The 15,163-nt window shown below is 45.6% G+C and overlaps 1 protein-coding gene across 1 annotated transcript in view; it reads right to left on the minus strand.

The window, feature by feature from the left end:
* The window catches only part of GOLM1 (golgi membrane protein 1), a 44,913-nt gene that overhangs the window by 2,478 nt on the left and 27,272 nt on the right, over nucleotides 1-15,163 (minus strand). The window contains exons 6-9 of the mRNA XM_034647158.1: nucleotides 13,141-13,270; nucleotides 7,683-7,842; nucleotides 6,807-7,058; nucleotides 5,211-5,324 (exon numbers count right to left, since the gene is read on the minus strand). Coding sequence (XP_034503049.1) covers nucleotides 5,211-5,324; nucleotides 6,807-7,058; nucleotides 7,683-7,842; nucleotides 13,141-13,270 — 656 coding nt within the window. The remainder of the gene's footprint in view (nucleotides 1-5,210; nucleotides 5,325-6,806; nucleotides 7,059-7,682; nucleotides 7,843-13,140; nucleotides 13,271-15,163) is intronic.

Genomic DNA, 15,163 nt, shown 5'->3' on the forward strand with positions numbered 1-15,163 from the left:
ACTTCCAATTAAAATAGTGAAATAATGTCCCATGCCCTCTACAATGGACAATATAAAATGTACTCATAACATTTGTGATACACCCGCAACTCTTTCGTGCTCCACACGTCCCTGTCGGTGTCCCTCCAACAGGAAGCACAGTGCCCTGAGCGCTACCCGCAACTCCGTCAGCTCTTACTACCCCAAAGCTGCTCCTTCCAGAGCTGCAGTCTGCACGTAGCTCCCATCATCCTTACCCTGTCCTTTGACAAAGGACATACAAAGGAAGACCTCACAAGACCTAAAACCACCATGCTGATTTACAACTACCACACGTTAAATGGTTAATGATTTTATTAAATGACTGCCTTAATACTGTCTTTTAAAGTTCTCTTAATAAAGTTGGAACTAATGCCGTTTTCTTCTAATTTCCCTGAAGCAAGGAGGGTCTTAAAACTATTTTAATGATAGCATCTTAAAATGATGGTGATGACATTCTTGAAACTCTCAGAAAAGTTGACAGAGCATTTTTCTTTGCCTTCATCCTCACTTTGTTTGAAGTCTTGTACAAGGTCAAATTCATGGGACGCCTGTGTATAGGGGATGAAAGAGCCCAGAGCTCTACTGCAAAGCCAGACATTTAGGACACTAGACTGATTTGAAAGGACAGTAAAAGAGATGTTAAGACAGTAACACCACCAGCAAATAATCAAGGACTGAGGTACACGAGTGGAATTGATGACAGGAATAGGAAAAAAGTCTTTATATTTGTTTAAAATCTGACTTGCTAATATGTTCATGTGTTGCATTTTAAAATCACCTAGTCTAAGAAAATAATTTAAAAATCAAGTTAAAACTCCTATTTCTAGAAACCTCAAACAACTCTGGCAATTCTAATAGCTGACATGCTGGATGAAATATGAGAAGATATTTTAAAGAATGCAGTGTTGAATCAAACCCAAGTTGAGAGACTTTCTACCAAGTAACTGGCCAGAACACTTCAAAAACTGTCATCATAAGATAAAGACAGAGGGTTTTGGGTTAAAGGACCCTAGGGAGGTGTGACAATAAATGCAGCATATAATCCTGGATTACCGTATCTTGGACCAGAAAAGGGATATTAAGTTGAACAATTCACTAAATTTGAATAATAACATTGTATCAATATTAATGTCTTCAATAATTGGACTGTGGTTAAATAAGATGTTAATATTTGGGGAACCTGGGTGAAAGGTATATGGAAATTCTATTTTAAAGAAAAGTTAAAATATTTTAAAGTAAGACATTAAAATGCACTGTTCATATTGGCAATATAAGAAGGAATCTGTGAGGCCAAACGTGAAGTCAAAGTTGCAACTCCTGAAGGTAAACAGCAAAGCTAGCTCTGCCCTGAGGACTTGTGAAGCCTGAAGACACTGGGCTTCTCCCTTCCCAGCTTCCAAAGATGCAGAGGTACAAAAACTAAAGACCAGGGCTCCACTCTGGATGGGAAGTCCAGAAGGGGACTCCTATATAAAGCTGAAACTCCCAAAGGCTTGTGTCTTTGGGTTAAAGGTAATGGAGAATAAGTCTTCAGTAAAGGTGGGACAGCAAGAAAGCCTAGTGGTTAGACTGGGGAGAAGGATTTCTATAGGAGACAACCGTGCAAGTATACAGTTTGAACTCACATTTCCTGTGTGATCCAAAAAATATCTGAAGAGAATTTACATTATTTAAGAGGTTGTGGTTTTGAAGTGCCCTTTTTGAGACTGATAGAGGCAAACGACCTCTAGTGCAGTACTGCTCTAACCCAGGCCCCAGAGGCTTCCTACAGGTAAAAGATCCCAGGAAACAGTAGCTCACAGCTAAAAATCGCAAAACACAAGAAGGTAACCTAAGGACAATCCAATAAAAGAAATACCCACAAGGTTTTTAGATACTGCAACTGGAAGATAAAGTCTGATACATTTAAAGAAATAAAAGATGTTTGTAAACTTGAGCAAAGAATAAAAAAGCATGAATTAACAGATAGGCATAGGTGAAGGAAAAATTGGTGAACTAGAAGTTATGTTTGAGGAAATCATTCTGAATGTAGATCAGGGAAGCAGAAATGGGTAATATGAAAAAAGAGGGTAAGAGACATAAATAGAATGGTAAGATTTAACATTTCTGATTTGAGTTCAAAAAGGAATCAAAATGGTTAAGAAGCCTTATTCAAAGAGATCTTGGCTGAAATCTTCCAGAAGTAGCCTTGTCAGATTTAAACTGCTACTGCTGTTGTATTTGGAACAGGGTGGTACAGTGTGAGTCAGCAGGGAAACCAATGGGACAGAAAGTCTGAAAAGTAGACCTGAGTAGATACAGGAATCTATTTGGTAAAGGTGGCACCTCAGATCTGTGGCCTTGAGCTGGTGTTGGGCCAACTGGACAGCCCTTAGGAAAAAAAAAATTAGACCCAATCTTGTGCCACACTGCCTGAATACATCTGAAATTAATTATGAATTAGTGATCTAATGTAAAATATAAAAACAGATGATGATCCTGGAAAAATGGTGACAACAGTGGCATGGTTTTTGAATTTCAGGGTCCCTACATAAAGCAACTACATTGAAAAACTCAAAACTCAGACATTTACAAGAATAGATGACAAGGGATCCTGCACACCCCAAAACACAAGCAGAGACAAAAACGACAGACAGTGCCTGTATGCTAGCAGCGTCTAGAAAGAAAACAGGAGCAATGGAGCATCTGATGGACCTGAGAACAGAACAGGAGAGCCCCAAACAGCCAAAAGATGTACACCAGAAAGTATCTGGGTCAGTGAACAAACTGCAGATAGAAAGCAGGAGACTTTCTGCTACTCCTGCAGCAGGTGACCACAAAGTAGCTATGGTAAGGACTGAGGGGCCGGGGGTGGGGGCTGAGCCCCATGGGAGTGGGTGTGTTGGAGAACAGCTGAATGTGGAGAGCCATGGCTGAGCAGGACAGGGACAAGAGACAAAGGACCTGAAGGTTCAGATTAAAGTGGGAAAGGTCCCTAGAGCACCTGGGTGGCTCAGTCGTTAAGCGCCTGCTTTCAGCTCAGGTCATGATCCCAGCGTTCTGGAATAGAGCCCTGCATCGGGCTCCCTGCTCAGCGAGAAGCCTGCTTCTCCCTCTCCCACTCCCGCTGCTTGTGTTACATCTCTCACTGCCTGTCAAATAAAATCTTAAAAAAAAAATAAATAAATAAAGGTGGGAAAGGTCCCACTGGCCAAAGAAGATGGGACAACTTGAACTTCAAAAAGGATAATACAATTGAGCGAAACCCATCAACTAGGTTTAAATCCATTGAGTTTGTATTTTAAGTATCACTTCAGAGGATAACAGGGAAATAATTCATTATTGTGAAAAGGGGTAGAATCCAGCATTTTTATCCTGCCTATGTTATATGACTAAAACCACTGACTTGCCTATTTATAAAAATACTCCAATTAACCAATAGAATAGGAAAAGCTGAATTAGAATACCATGAATAAATTAATGAAGGCACTGAACATAACTGCTACTTCTATCACAAAAAGAAAAGCATTCCTTGCCTTCTGATGAAAGAACACACCACTGCCTCCCACTTTACCAAGGGCTTGAGCCCAAACCTGAGTCTTACCAAGCCTCTGGATATCAGCTGCCAATATGCAGGAAATCAAAAGGAAAGAATATACTAAACTGCACTATGAATGTACAATCAGCACCATACGGACTGTGGAAGACTCCGGGGCAAATGGAGGCGGAAACTGTAGACTCAGGTTTAAAGAGCTATCCATTTTAAATTGATAAACCATGGTGTCCAGGGATGCCCACTTGAGTGACAAGCCCAAAAAGAATTGCATGAAAATGCCTATTAGGTCAGGATAAGGGGCGCTGTTACGGGGAATGAAGGGGCCTCTGGAGGGCTGGTCAAGTTCTAGTCCTTGAGGTGGGTGGGGATGCAGTTACAAGGTGTTTACCTTCTAAAGACGTTTGTTTTGTGGTGTTCTCTGAATTTGTGTTTTACTTTTTAATAGAACTAAAAGAAAAATTTGAAAGCATACTTAAGACTGATGAATTCCTTCCAACACTAGACGGGAAAACTTGCTATGACTCAATATCCAGAGGCAATAAAAGAAAAGACATAGAAGTTTTGAAACATTCACATGGCAAAAAACACCATATATAAAACCAAAACACAAACCGGGAAGAAGTACTGCAACTTACACCACAGATAAAGGGCAATCTCCCGAGCATATAAAGAACTCTTAAAAACTAGGAAAGGAAACACTAATAATCTGATAGAAAAATGAAATTTGAAAAAGGAAACCATGAAACCGCATAATACAACAAGTGGGTATGTGGCAGGGTGACAGCATTAGAAAAGTCACCATCAGACAAGGGTTTTTTTTTTGTTTAAAGATTTCATTTATTTGACAGAGAGCCAGCCAGCGAGAGAGGGAACGCAAGCAGGGGGAGTGGGAGAGGAAGAAGCAGGCTCCCAGCCGAGGAGCCTGATACGGGGTTCGATCCCAGGACCCCGGGATCACACCCTGAGCCCAAGGCAGACGCTTAACGACTGAGCCACTCAGGCGCCCCTAAACAAGGGTTTTCAATGGATGCTAAAGCCACACCGTTTCAAAGCATCCCCCTCTTTAGATGACCTATTAGTTATGAAGGGAAAATGGCCCTTAGTGATGGAGAGCCCCAGTGGGCAGTGCTTAACCAAGCCGTTGACCTGCCATGACTGCCTCCTGGTGGGAAACGGGAGCACATTGCGGCTGTAAAAATGTCCGACCTGAATCCTATCACAAGCAAATGGACAAATCCAGAATCTGATCCATCCCACTGACCTGGACTCTTCAAGGTTCAAAATAATACCGAGAGCTCCTATAAAAAGCTCCTTGGAAGTACTGTGCAGATGTTAGGGCTTTTTGATTGCTGATACAGAGTGATCGAGTGATGACCTGGCCATCTGTTGGGAAATCCCTAACTGCCATGAAGACAAAACCTCCAGCCAACACCTGAGGGCCTGAGCCCCCTAAACACACAAAGACCTCCTGAAAGGTCTTCATCTCGGACTTCTCAACCCTCCTCTTCCTCCGCTGCCCCATGTTCAAAGGCTTCTGATCGGACAGATCACTTACAACATCAGTGTTGGGATTCAGTGTTTAGTCACTGCCAAAGTGAACAAGGACCACGACGTGAAATGCAGGGTGAGCCCACAGCCTCAGCACACCTCTTACCGTTTAGGTTGCTGTCGCTCCCTGCAAGGGCTGCCTGCTTCTCCGTTTCCGATTCTGCCTCATTTTCATCCATGTTGTAGTCATCCTCTCCTCCCAGCTTTTGCTGGTGTCTCCCTGTAAAACGAGCACAGGCACGGAGGACACAACCCACATGACTCTCGAGGCCGCAGAAGCACCGGAGCCCAGGAACTGGGGTTTTCCCCCTCCCGGCTTATCAATCAGGTCTTTAGTGACCACTCAGAGAACAGCAGGGACTCGCATGCCTGCTGCCAGTACGAACAGCAGGCCCAAGTTCTCCACTTCCGTGCGCCCCCCTTCAACTCTGAGTCCATATAAACCACAGCCTCCACACAGGGCGCTATTCTGGGCTGGAACTAGGAAACTGGCTAATCAACCCCAGATCCCGGGCGGTGGCGGTGGTTGCGGTGGTGGTTTTTTAAGAGACCATCAACTAAAGGAAGACGCCGCCGTTGCTGGGAACAGCAGGTTTCTAATTAACGACGGCACCTCAGAATGGCCTGTGGCTCTGACGGAAGGAAATGGAATGGCTACTGGGTGCCAAAGGATTTCCCGTCATCCCTACGGAATTGGATCATTGACCACAGTCAGCCCTGCAGAGAACCACCACCAGGAAAGAAGATCAGGACAAAAGGTGTTCAAGAGACATTCACAGGAAGGCCTGTGAATGTCTACACGCAGACAGGCAGGTAAACGAAATCTGGTTTTAAAACGCATATCTGGAGGACTTGGCTCTAGTTCCATCTCCCGCGCTCACTGCCTGAAGTGGAGGCCAAGCACACGCCTTCGGGCCCGGCCGCCGTACTCTGCACATCCGAGCGCGACGGCTGCACCAGGATGACGTGTGTCTAGCCTTCAGATGTCACCCTCTGGGGCCAGTGTGAACCCTGAACGCCACTGGGTCGGCCACCTGAGTTTCCTTTTCTTTAACTCTTCATCTGAAACCTTGTGAGAACACACTCTTCAGAAAGAGAAAACTCAAGTGCAAATTAGATCAATCTGGAATCAGGGTAATTTCCACAAATAAGCACATTCCCCGACTCTTGTCAGTGGCTCGTCCCAGAGCACAGGTATCGTCCCCTCGTCAGTGTTCCTGGCTTGGCTGGGAGTGAAGTCTTCCACAGCTTTTAGGGACGCAAACACATCCCAGAATATTGTGTTGATCTCTTTCCCCACACTTGCCTGTATCTTAAAAAAAAAAAAAAAGTCCCACCAAACCAGAAAGGATTCACGCCACTTCGCTGCCATGCTCAAATATGCACGAAACCCCATCTACCCGGTATCCTTCCCTCCCTCCCTCCGCCGGGCTGTGGGGGTGACACCGCTGAGGACGCGCGCACACAGGCAGGGCACGTGGTCCAGGGCGGGGGCTGCGTCCCCTCGATGCTAAGCACCCACCTCAGGGCCTCCCGCCTGAAAGCACCCCCGCCCAGCGCCGAGTCCCCGTGAACGGTATTTCTGAGCCCCGCGACCGCCGGCAAGCACGCGCCCCCCCTCCCGCCCCCTACTTGCTCCCAGACGCCCAGACACCAAGCACTACTGGAGCGCGCAAGGGCCGTGCACGGGGGGCGCACCCACCTTCCTCGCCGGCATCCTGCCGCTCCTCCTCCTGCCCATCGGGGATGACCAGCTGGTCCCGCTCGAGGTCCTCCGTGTCCGCATTCTCCCGGCTTGCCGGCATCGCCGCTGGCGCCCCTGCGGCCTGGCCGGCCGCCCCGGCTTCTGGCCCGGCTCCCTCCGCAGCCTGCTCCCGGCCCGGCGCCCGCGGCAGCCCCGGAATGTCCTTCGGGGGCTCCTCCTCACTGGCCACCTGAAGCTCGATGGTTTCCTCTGCGCAGAGAACACAGTTGGCCGAGACCTCAATTAAAACAAAAACCCTTACACCCCCCAATTCCCAGAGTCTTCGCAAGGGCTGTGGAAGGCAGGCAACTGGGTAACTTATCCTGGGACTCGGCAAAGACTGCACGTTTCCCTGACGCTGCAGCTCATCTTCAGAACCGCGAGACAGAAGCGGTTTAGGGAAAAAATCTGGACGAGTTATCTTGACTTCAGTGACAACATACAGCTGAAGTTGTCTGACCATCACATGTGTCGAGACAAGCACCTGGGAGCGGGGCGTGCCAGTCCACCAAGGAGTCACCCCACAGAGACACGGCAGCCCCCTGGTTCCCATGACAGCTGCCCCGGTCTCAGCCACCTCCCTGTAACCACACACACCCAGTGATGTCCTCAATAAGGCACAGCCTGGCCCTTTACACGGCTGCCCAAGAACAAGGCACTCGGTTTACAGGTGCCCAGAGAGACTTCACCTGCCTCCGGCAGCCCGAGCCCAGCTCACCAACTGCCTCCCATGGGGACACTCTGTTGTGAGGCCATGTGCAAAGACGTTGGACACGAACTGCCACTGTTTATTTCAGAGAGGGCTTAAACGTGTCATTATTAAGCTTCACGTACCTTTCTCACCTTGTCTCTTCAAATCCAAAGCCGCCTCAGAACTGGGGGCTGGTGTCTGGGGCTCCCCATTGCTGGGCACGTTTCCTCTCACTTGTGGCACCGCTGCCTGGGGCAGGTCTGCTTCCTGTGGCCGGGGCTGAGGCTCGCTGGGGGCTCGGAGCTGGAACAGGAGCACACGACAGCCAGGGGCTCTGTGACTTCAAACCTCACAACAAGCCCAAGCAACGCCATGGCCATCCTTCTGACAAAACACCAAAACCCGGAGAAATGCCATGACCTACCCCAACTGTGCCATACCCCCTGGCATACATCCAAACCTCTGAGGCTATGATCTCCCAGAAAGTACTTTCAGTAGTGGATTAACGAGTAGGTTTCTAACTGATCAACAAGGACAGGGAAGATCTGAATACTATAAACGAACGAGACCAGGCTGACTTCTCTAGAACACTGACCCAACAAGAGCAAAACACATTCTTCAAGTGCACGTGGACCATTCCCCAGGACAGATGCTAGGCAATGAAACAAGCCTCAACAAACGTGAAATAATTCGAGAACGTACTTTGTACGATGCCAATCACAATGGAATGAAATTATCAATGACAATGAAATTATCAATGACAATAAAATTTGAGAAATTCACAAACATGTGGAAATTAGGCAACACACTCCTAAATTAAACCAATGGGTCAAAGAAATCACAAGGCAAATAAGAGTATCTTGAGAAAAACTAAAACAAATACATGACATACCAAACTTATGGGAGACTGTTAAAGCAGGGCTTAGGGGTAATTTGCAGGTCTATATTAAGAAAAGAAAGATCGCAAATCAGTAACCTAATCTTCCATCTTAAGATACTGGAAAAAGAAGAGCAAACAGAACCTAAAGCAAAGAAGGACCTAATAAAGGTTGGAGCAGGAATTAATGAAATACAGGGGCGCCTGGATGGCGCAGTCCTTAAGCTTCTGCCTTTGGCTCAGGGCGTGATCCCGGCGTTCTGGGATCGAGCCCCACATCAGGCTCCTCCGCTGGAAGCCTGCTTCTTCCTCTCCCACTCCCCCTGCTTGTGTTCCCTCTCTCGCTGGCTGTCTCTGTCAAATAAATACAATCTTTAAAAAAAAAAAAAAAAAAAGGAATGAAATACAGAACAGAAAAACAACAGAGAACATCAATGAAATAAAAGTTCTTCAAAAAGTTGAAAATTGACAAATCTTAAGCTAGATTAACCGAGAAAATGAGAAAACTCAAGTTACTAAAATCAAAAATAAAACAGGATAACGTTACTGACCTTACACAAATAAAAATATTAAAAAGGAATACCATGAATAACTACATATCAATTTTGATGACTTAGAGGACATTAGGCAAGTTCCTAGAACAATACAAACTACCAAAACTGACTCAAGAAATAAAAAATGTGAGGGGCGCCTGGATGGCTCAGCTGGTTGTGTCTGACTCTTGGTTTTGGCTCAGGTCATGATCTCATGGGCCATGAGATCAAGGCCCATGTTGGGTTCTGCACTCAGCCAAGAGTATACTTGAAGATTCTCTCCCCCTGGCCCTCTACCCATTCCCTCTCTGTCTCAAATAAATTAAAAAAAAAAAAAAAGAAAGAAAAAAGAAAATGTAAATAGATTTGTTATTTAACAAGAGGTTGAATTAGTAATTTAAAAACTTCCCCCAAAGAAAAGCCCAAGCCCAGATGACTTCACTAGTAAATCCCACCAAGCATTTAAAGAATACCAGATCTCACACTCTTCAAAAGACAAAACAAAACAAAAAAACAAAAAACAAAAAAACCAAGAGAAAGGAATATGCCCCAAGTCATTCTATGAGCCCAATATTACTAGATATCAAAACCAAAAACATTACAAGAAAACCAATATCTCTCATGGATATAAACACAAAAGTCCTTAACAAAATACTAACAAATCAGATCTAGCAACATATGAAAGGGTTATATACCATGAACAAGTGGGTTAAATCCCACGAACGCAAGGTGAAACATCTAAAAAATCAGTATAATATCGTATCAATAGCATAATGGACAAAAAAAACATGATCATCTCAATAGATGGAGAAAAAGAATCTGACAAAATCCAACACGTCTTAATAAAAACACTCAACAATTAAGAAGGGAAGGGATACCTGGGTGGCTTAGTGGATTAAGCATTCGGGTTTCGGCTCCAGGCTCGGGTCATGATCTCAAGGTCACGAGATGGGAGCCCCGCCTCAGGCTCTGCGCTCAGCGGGGAATCTGCTTGAGACTCTGTCTCTCCCTCTGCTTCCGCCCCTCCCACCCCTTGCACATGCTCTCTAAAATAAAATCTTTAAAACACACACAAGAACAGAAGGGAACTTCCTCAACCTGATAAAGTCCATCTACAAAAACACACAACAAACAACAAACTTAATGGTAAAAACTCCATGATCAAGAGCAAGGATATCTGTTCTTCCACTTCTGTTTAACACTGAATGGAGGTTCTAGCCAGGACAATCAGGCAATCAAAAGAAACAAAGGCATCCAGATTGGCAAAGAAAAATGTAAAACTGTCTCTCCTTTGATGACATAATACCGTATATAGAAAATTCAAAGGAATAACATACCAAAAAATACTATTAGAATAAGGTTGCAATATACCAGATCAGTGTAAGAAGAATTGTATTTCTATACAACTAGTAATATGAAAATAAAACAATTCCACTTGTAATAGCATAAAAAATAAATTGAACAAAAGAAATCTTACACTTATTTGAGAGATTTTTTAAGGACTTAAATGGAAGGACATCCCACATTCATAGAACAGTACTTTTAATTTTGTTAAGATGGCGATACTTCCAAACTGATCAATAGATTCAATATAATTTCAGTCAAAATCCCACTTGTCTTTGTTGAAGAAACTGACAAGCAGATCCTAAAATTCACGTGGAAAGTCAACTGGCACAGAATAGCCAAAATAGTCTATACAAAGAACAACGCTGGGGGCACCTGGGTGGCTCAGTCAGGTAAGCGTCTGCCTTTGGCTCAGGTTATGATCCTGGAGTCCCTGGATTGAGCCCCACATTGGGCTCCCCGCCCAGTGGGGAGTCTGCTTCTCCCTCTCCCTCTGCTCCTCCCCCTACTCGTGCTCTCTCTCACTCTCTCAAATAAATTTTTAAAAAATTAAAAAAAAAAAATTTGGAAGGGCACCTGGGTGGCACAGGGAGTTAAGCATCTGACTCTTGGTTTTAGTTCAGGTTATGACCTCATGGTCATGAGATCCAGCCCCATGTCAGGCTCCGTGCTCAGTGGGGAGTCTGCTTGCTTGAGATTCTCTCTCTATATCCCCCCCTCTCTAAGATAAATAAATAAATCTTTTTTTAAAATTACAATTTAAAAAAAGGGGGCTCCTGGGTGGCTCAGTTAGTTCAGTGTCTGCCTTTGGCTCAAGTCATGCTCAGGGTCCTGGGATCGAGCCCCACATTGAGCTCCCTGCTCAGTGGAAAGCCCACTTCTCCCTCTCCCTCTGCTGCTCCCCCTCTTACACTCACTCTGTCAAATAAATAAAATCTTAAAAAAAAAAAAAAGTTGGAGGATTCATACTCCCTGAATTCAAGGCTTATTACAAAGCTACAGTGACCAAGGCTGTACATATGGTACTAACAAAAGGGACGAATAGACCAATGGAAGAGAACTAAGAGTCCACAAATAAACCCCCATATTCACAGTAAACTGATTTTTGACAAGGGTGCCACGACAGTTCAGTGGAAGAAAGAATAGTTTTTTCAGAAAAAGTGCCAAGAGACAACTGGATATCCACATGCAAAAGAATGAAGTTGGACGCCTACTTCACACCAGATATAAAAAATTAACTCAAAATGGGTCATAGGACTAAATGTAAGAGCTAAGAACTATAAAACTCTTAGAATAAAATGTAAATCTTCATGGCCTTGGATCAGGCAAAGTGTTTTAAATTATGACACCAAAGGAACACAAAACGAATAACTAGCAAATGGGACTTCATCAAAACTAAAAACTTTTATGTTCCAGTGAACAACAGGAAGAAAGTAAAAAAACTCACAGAATGGGAAAAATATTTGCAAATCATATCTAATATCCCTCTCTCTCTATGTATATATATATATACACACACACATATACATATATATACATGTATGTATATATATGTATATATATGAACTCCTAACTCAATTATAAAATAGTTCAATTTAAAAATGGGTAAAGGAAGCGAACAGACATTTCTCCAAAAAGATACAAATGCCTAATAACGCACAAGAAAAGATGCTCAATGTTAGTTATTATGGAAAAATGCAAATCCAAACCAGAATGAGGCAGGACTCCAAACCCACGAGGACGCTATAATGACCAAGACCGATAATAACAAGAGCTGGCAAGGATGTAGAGAAACTGGAACCCTCAAACTGCTCGTGAAAATGTAAGAGTGTGATCACTTTTTGAAAATGGCCTGGAAGTTTCTCATTAAACATCAAGTCACCATATGATGCAGAAATTCCACTCCTAAGTGTATATCTAAGAGAAATGAAAACTTACATCCATACAAAAATGCCTACATGAGTGTTCATAGCAGCATAATATCCATCAGCCTAAAACTAGAAATAACGCAAATACCTATCAACTGACAAATGAATCCACACAATGTGTCCTATCCATACAACATTATCCAGCCATGAATAGGAAATATTCATACATACAAGCACATGGATGAACCTTGACAGCATTACACTAAGTGAAAGGATCCAGACACAAAAGGTCACCTAGCGTATGATTCTACGATATGAAATGTCCAGATAAAGCAAATCTATAGAGACAGAAAGTAGATTAATGGTTTTCTAGGACTGAATGGGGAGAGCTAATGGTTATGGGGTTTATTTGGGGGAACGAAAATGTTCTAAAACTGATTGTGATGATGGCTGCACAATTTTGTGAATGTACTAAAAACCGATGAATTGTAACTATTATATGGGTGAACTGTATGGTCTGTGAATTATCCCTCAATAAAGCTGGTATATTTAAAAGCAACACACGCAGATTTCCTGAAGGCTTCGAGCAGCAGCTCCGTGGCCGGGCGTCACGCACCCTGCCAACGTGGGCTCTTGTCGGCCCCACAGCTGACCAGCTGGTGCGGGGGCCACTGTACTGAACCCTGCCCACGGGTCTCAGGGCCTTCGAAACAGAACAGCAGCAACTCTCTCGCAGGATGGCTACAGACCTTAAATGAAGAAACCCCGGCAAAGCCCCGAGCCCAAGGACAAGGCCAGAGCCCAGTCTGCCCCGCCAGAGTCGCGGCGTCCCGGGACTGGCTGGCGTGTCTCAGGGAACCAAACACACCAAAGAGAACAGAGAGAGGAGCAAATCAGACAGCAGACAAGGGAACAGAATGCCTGAAGAGAAGGGAGGAATGCCTTCCAGAATCCTGGGCAGAAAAAAACCCAGAATTACCTGCTGGCTTTGGTCCTTTTTTTCACTCAGGTCTCTGGAAGCAACACCTTCATTTCCCCTTTTAGTGACTTCTTCTATTCGCTCCTCACACTGCTCCTTCACCTCTTTCATCTGATTGATGCACTGGCTCCTTTGGTGAAAGAAAGCAAAAAGAAAGACAAGTGTTTAGGGATGTGTCTACGCAGCAAGCATTTCCTGCTGTGGCTGTGGGATCCATCATGCCGGTAAGACACAGCGCATCTTTTTCCTGGTGCCGGCTCTTCAGCTCAAGGGGGGGCATAAGGCAGCGCAACATGTGGGTTTCAGTTACTAAATGGCAAGAAAACTGAAACTCACTACAAATTTGTCACACTGTTCTGAAACAGGTGAACTTTACTGGTTAGAAAAAATAATTTTTAGGGACACCTGGGTGGCTCAGTTGGTTAAACATCTGCCTTTGGATCGGGTCATGATCCCAGAGTCCTGGGATTGATCCCCACGTCAAGCTCTCTGCTCAGAACACCTACAAACTCAACTGGAGAATGAAGAAAAGAATAGCAGCAACTCTAAGAACAGAATAGCCACCACTTTCTGCAAGGAACCCAGTTTAAAACAGGAGTTGAGCTCCAGCTCGGCGTTCCAAGATGGCGGAGGATCAGGAGACCTAAAGTTCGTCTGGCCCCAGGAATTCAGCGAGAGAGCTACTAAACCATTCCGAATACCTATGAATGCAACTGGAGAATGAAGAAAAGAGTAGCAGAAACTCTATGAACAGAAAGGCAACCACTTTCTGCAAGGAGGAGAAAAGATGGAGGAGGAGTAGGCAACCCTTACTCAGCTGGTCTGAGGCGAGCTGGATATCTACCAGACCATTCTGAACACTCACGGAATCAGCCTGAGACACAGGAAGATACATCTGGATCTCTACAAATGAACATCTCCAGCACTGAGTATTGAGGTACGAAACGGGGAGCTGTGAATCCGAGCACAGATATAGGAAGATAAAGGGAAGGGGGAGGGAGCCTCTGCGCTCAGGCGCTGGGAAGCAATAGCCCCTTGTGCTGGGGAGCGGGCTGGACTCTCAGACCAGTACCCGCAAGAGAGTGGACTGAGTCAGTGAGCATGGGAATGCCCGTGTCCAAACTGAAAACAGGAGCTCCCGACCACACACTCGAACTAGAGTGAAACCGAGAGCTCAGGAGTGCAAGCGTGACCAGACTGAAAACTGGCGCTCCAGAGCACAGGTGAACCATACTGAAACAGGGAGCTCGGGAGCACGCGTGGGAACCGGGGACAGCGGGCAGTGTTAGAAGCACAAAGGACAGACACACGCTGGCCCTGGAAGTGAGGGCTGGCACACAGGCTGTGGGGAGCACATCCCAGGTCGCTGCAGGGTTTTTAGCAGCACCAACTGAAACAGAGTTAAAGTGGCCAGAACATCAGTGGAGAACGNGCTCGGGAGCACGCGTGGGAACCGGGGACAGCGGGCAGTGTTAGAAGCACAAAGGACAGACACACGCTGGCCCTGGAAGTGAGGGCTGGCACACAGGCTGTGGGGAGCACATCCCAGGTCGCTGCAGGGTTTTTAGCAGCACCAATTGAAACAGAGTTAAAGTGGCCAGAACATCAGTGGAGAACGATCCGCGATCCCTCTGTTCTGAGACAGAGGCTGAATTTCAGCCGCTGCTGCTCTCTCAGAAGAGNAACGGCCACTGCCGCTCTGACTCTCAGAAGAGGCACAGCAGACCACCAACGAAAGCCGCCAGAGAACAAAAGCCTGGAAATACCGGCTCACAGGGCGCCCATCCCCATCGCCCCTCGCAGGGGACACGGAGACTCTACCCAAACAGGGTTTCCTGAGTACCGGCAGGCAGGCCCCTCCCCCAGAAGGCAGGCTGAAAAATCAAGAAGCCCACAACCCGGAGCGCCTGAGTGGCGCAGTCACCANCCAAGCACCTGTCTTCAGATTAGGCCGTGATCACAGCGTTCCGGAAAGGAGTCCCTCATCGGGCTTCTCCACCGGGAGCCTGCTTCTTCCTCTCCC

This window comes from Ailuropoda melanoleuca, chromosome 17 (assembly GCF_002007445.2).
Source record: "Ailuropoda melanoleuca isolate Jingjing chromosome 17, ASM200744v2, whole genome shotgun sequence".
In the NCBI taxonomy this organism is placed as follows: domain Eukaryota; kingdom Metazoa; phylum Chordata; class Mammalia; order Carnivora; family Ursidae; genus Ailuropoda; species Ailuropoda melanoleuca.